Here is a 713-nt window from a genome sequence, read left to right as displayed (position 1 = left end):
GGTCAGCTGGGGGTCAGAGGTCAGAGGTGCCGGGAGCGGGGCAGGGGTCAGTTGGGGATCGGGGCCAGGAGTAAGCTGCTGGTCGGGGGCCAGTTGGGGGTCGGGGGTCAGCAGCCTGGTGATCCCCAGCTGCTCCAGGCGGTCGGTGGCATCCCGCTGCCAGCCCCGGTTGGCCTTGGGGTTGCGCGGCGAGGGGTGGGGCAGGCCTACCACCCTCACCATGGGCTCCGAGCCAGACAGGGCCCGCCTGGCCGTCTGCTCGGCCAGCCGCCCCACCCCCACCACGGTGCTGACCCCCAGCAGGCGGACCACACGGTCAAGGGCGGCGCCACAGGCCTGCAGCAGCTCACCCCGAGGTCCGGGCGGGAGCTCGGCAGGGGTCACGTTCCTGCCTCTCTCGTCCAGGAAGGCCAGCGGGCACAGGTTGTGGACGAAGCAGCTGCGGAAGAGGGAGCGCGGGCCGGACGGGCCGCACAGATGCCGGAACAGCCCCCAGAAGCGGGCGCCGCTCACCTCGGAGCGCAGGCAGCGCAGCCCCAGCACCGGCCTCCGGGGGTGCTCCCGGGCCGGCCGTGACACGGAGCCCAACGCTGACCCCAGGCCCAGCCAGTCCCTCACGCTCTCCACCTCCCCGAACGGAACCTGCAGGGGGTGGGGGGGAGCAGACAGAGAGACAATAGGAGAGGTCAGAGATTGACAAGAGAGACGGAGTG

The 713-nt window shown here is 71.8% G+C and overlaps 1 protein-coding gene across 1 annotated transcript in view; it reads right to left on the bottom strand.

Moving 5' to 3' along the window:
- smug1 (single-strand-selective monofunctional uracil-DNA glycosylase 1) overlaps positions 1–642 on the bottom strand; it is a gene marked incomplete at its 5' end in the record, with an annotated part of 3,206 nt that extends 2,564 nt beyond the window's left edge. Inside the window, one exon of the mRNA XM_048621115.1 lies at positions 8–642. Within this exon, the coding sequence (XP_048477072.1) occupies positions 8–642 (635 nt within the window). The remainder of the gene's footprint in view (positions 1–7) is intronic.
- Between the last annotated feature and the right edge of the window lie 71 nt (positions 643–713).

The sequence above is a fragment of the Rhincodon typus genome, unplaced genomic scaffold (genome assembly GCF_021869965.1).
Source record: "Rhincodon typus isolate 14 unplaced genomic scaffold, sRhiTyp1.1 hic_rhity00000054, whole genome shotgun sequence".
Taxonomy (NCBI): Eukaryota; Metazoa; Chordata; class Chondrichthyes; order Orectolobiformes; family Rhincodontidae; genus Rhincodon; species Rhincodon typus.
This window is presented reverse-complemented; position numbering and strand designations above follow the sequence as displayed.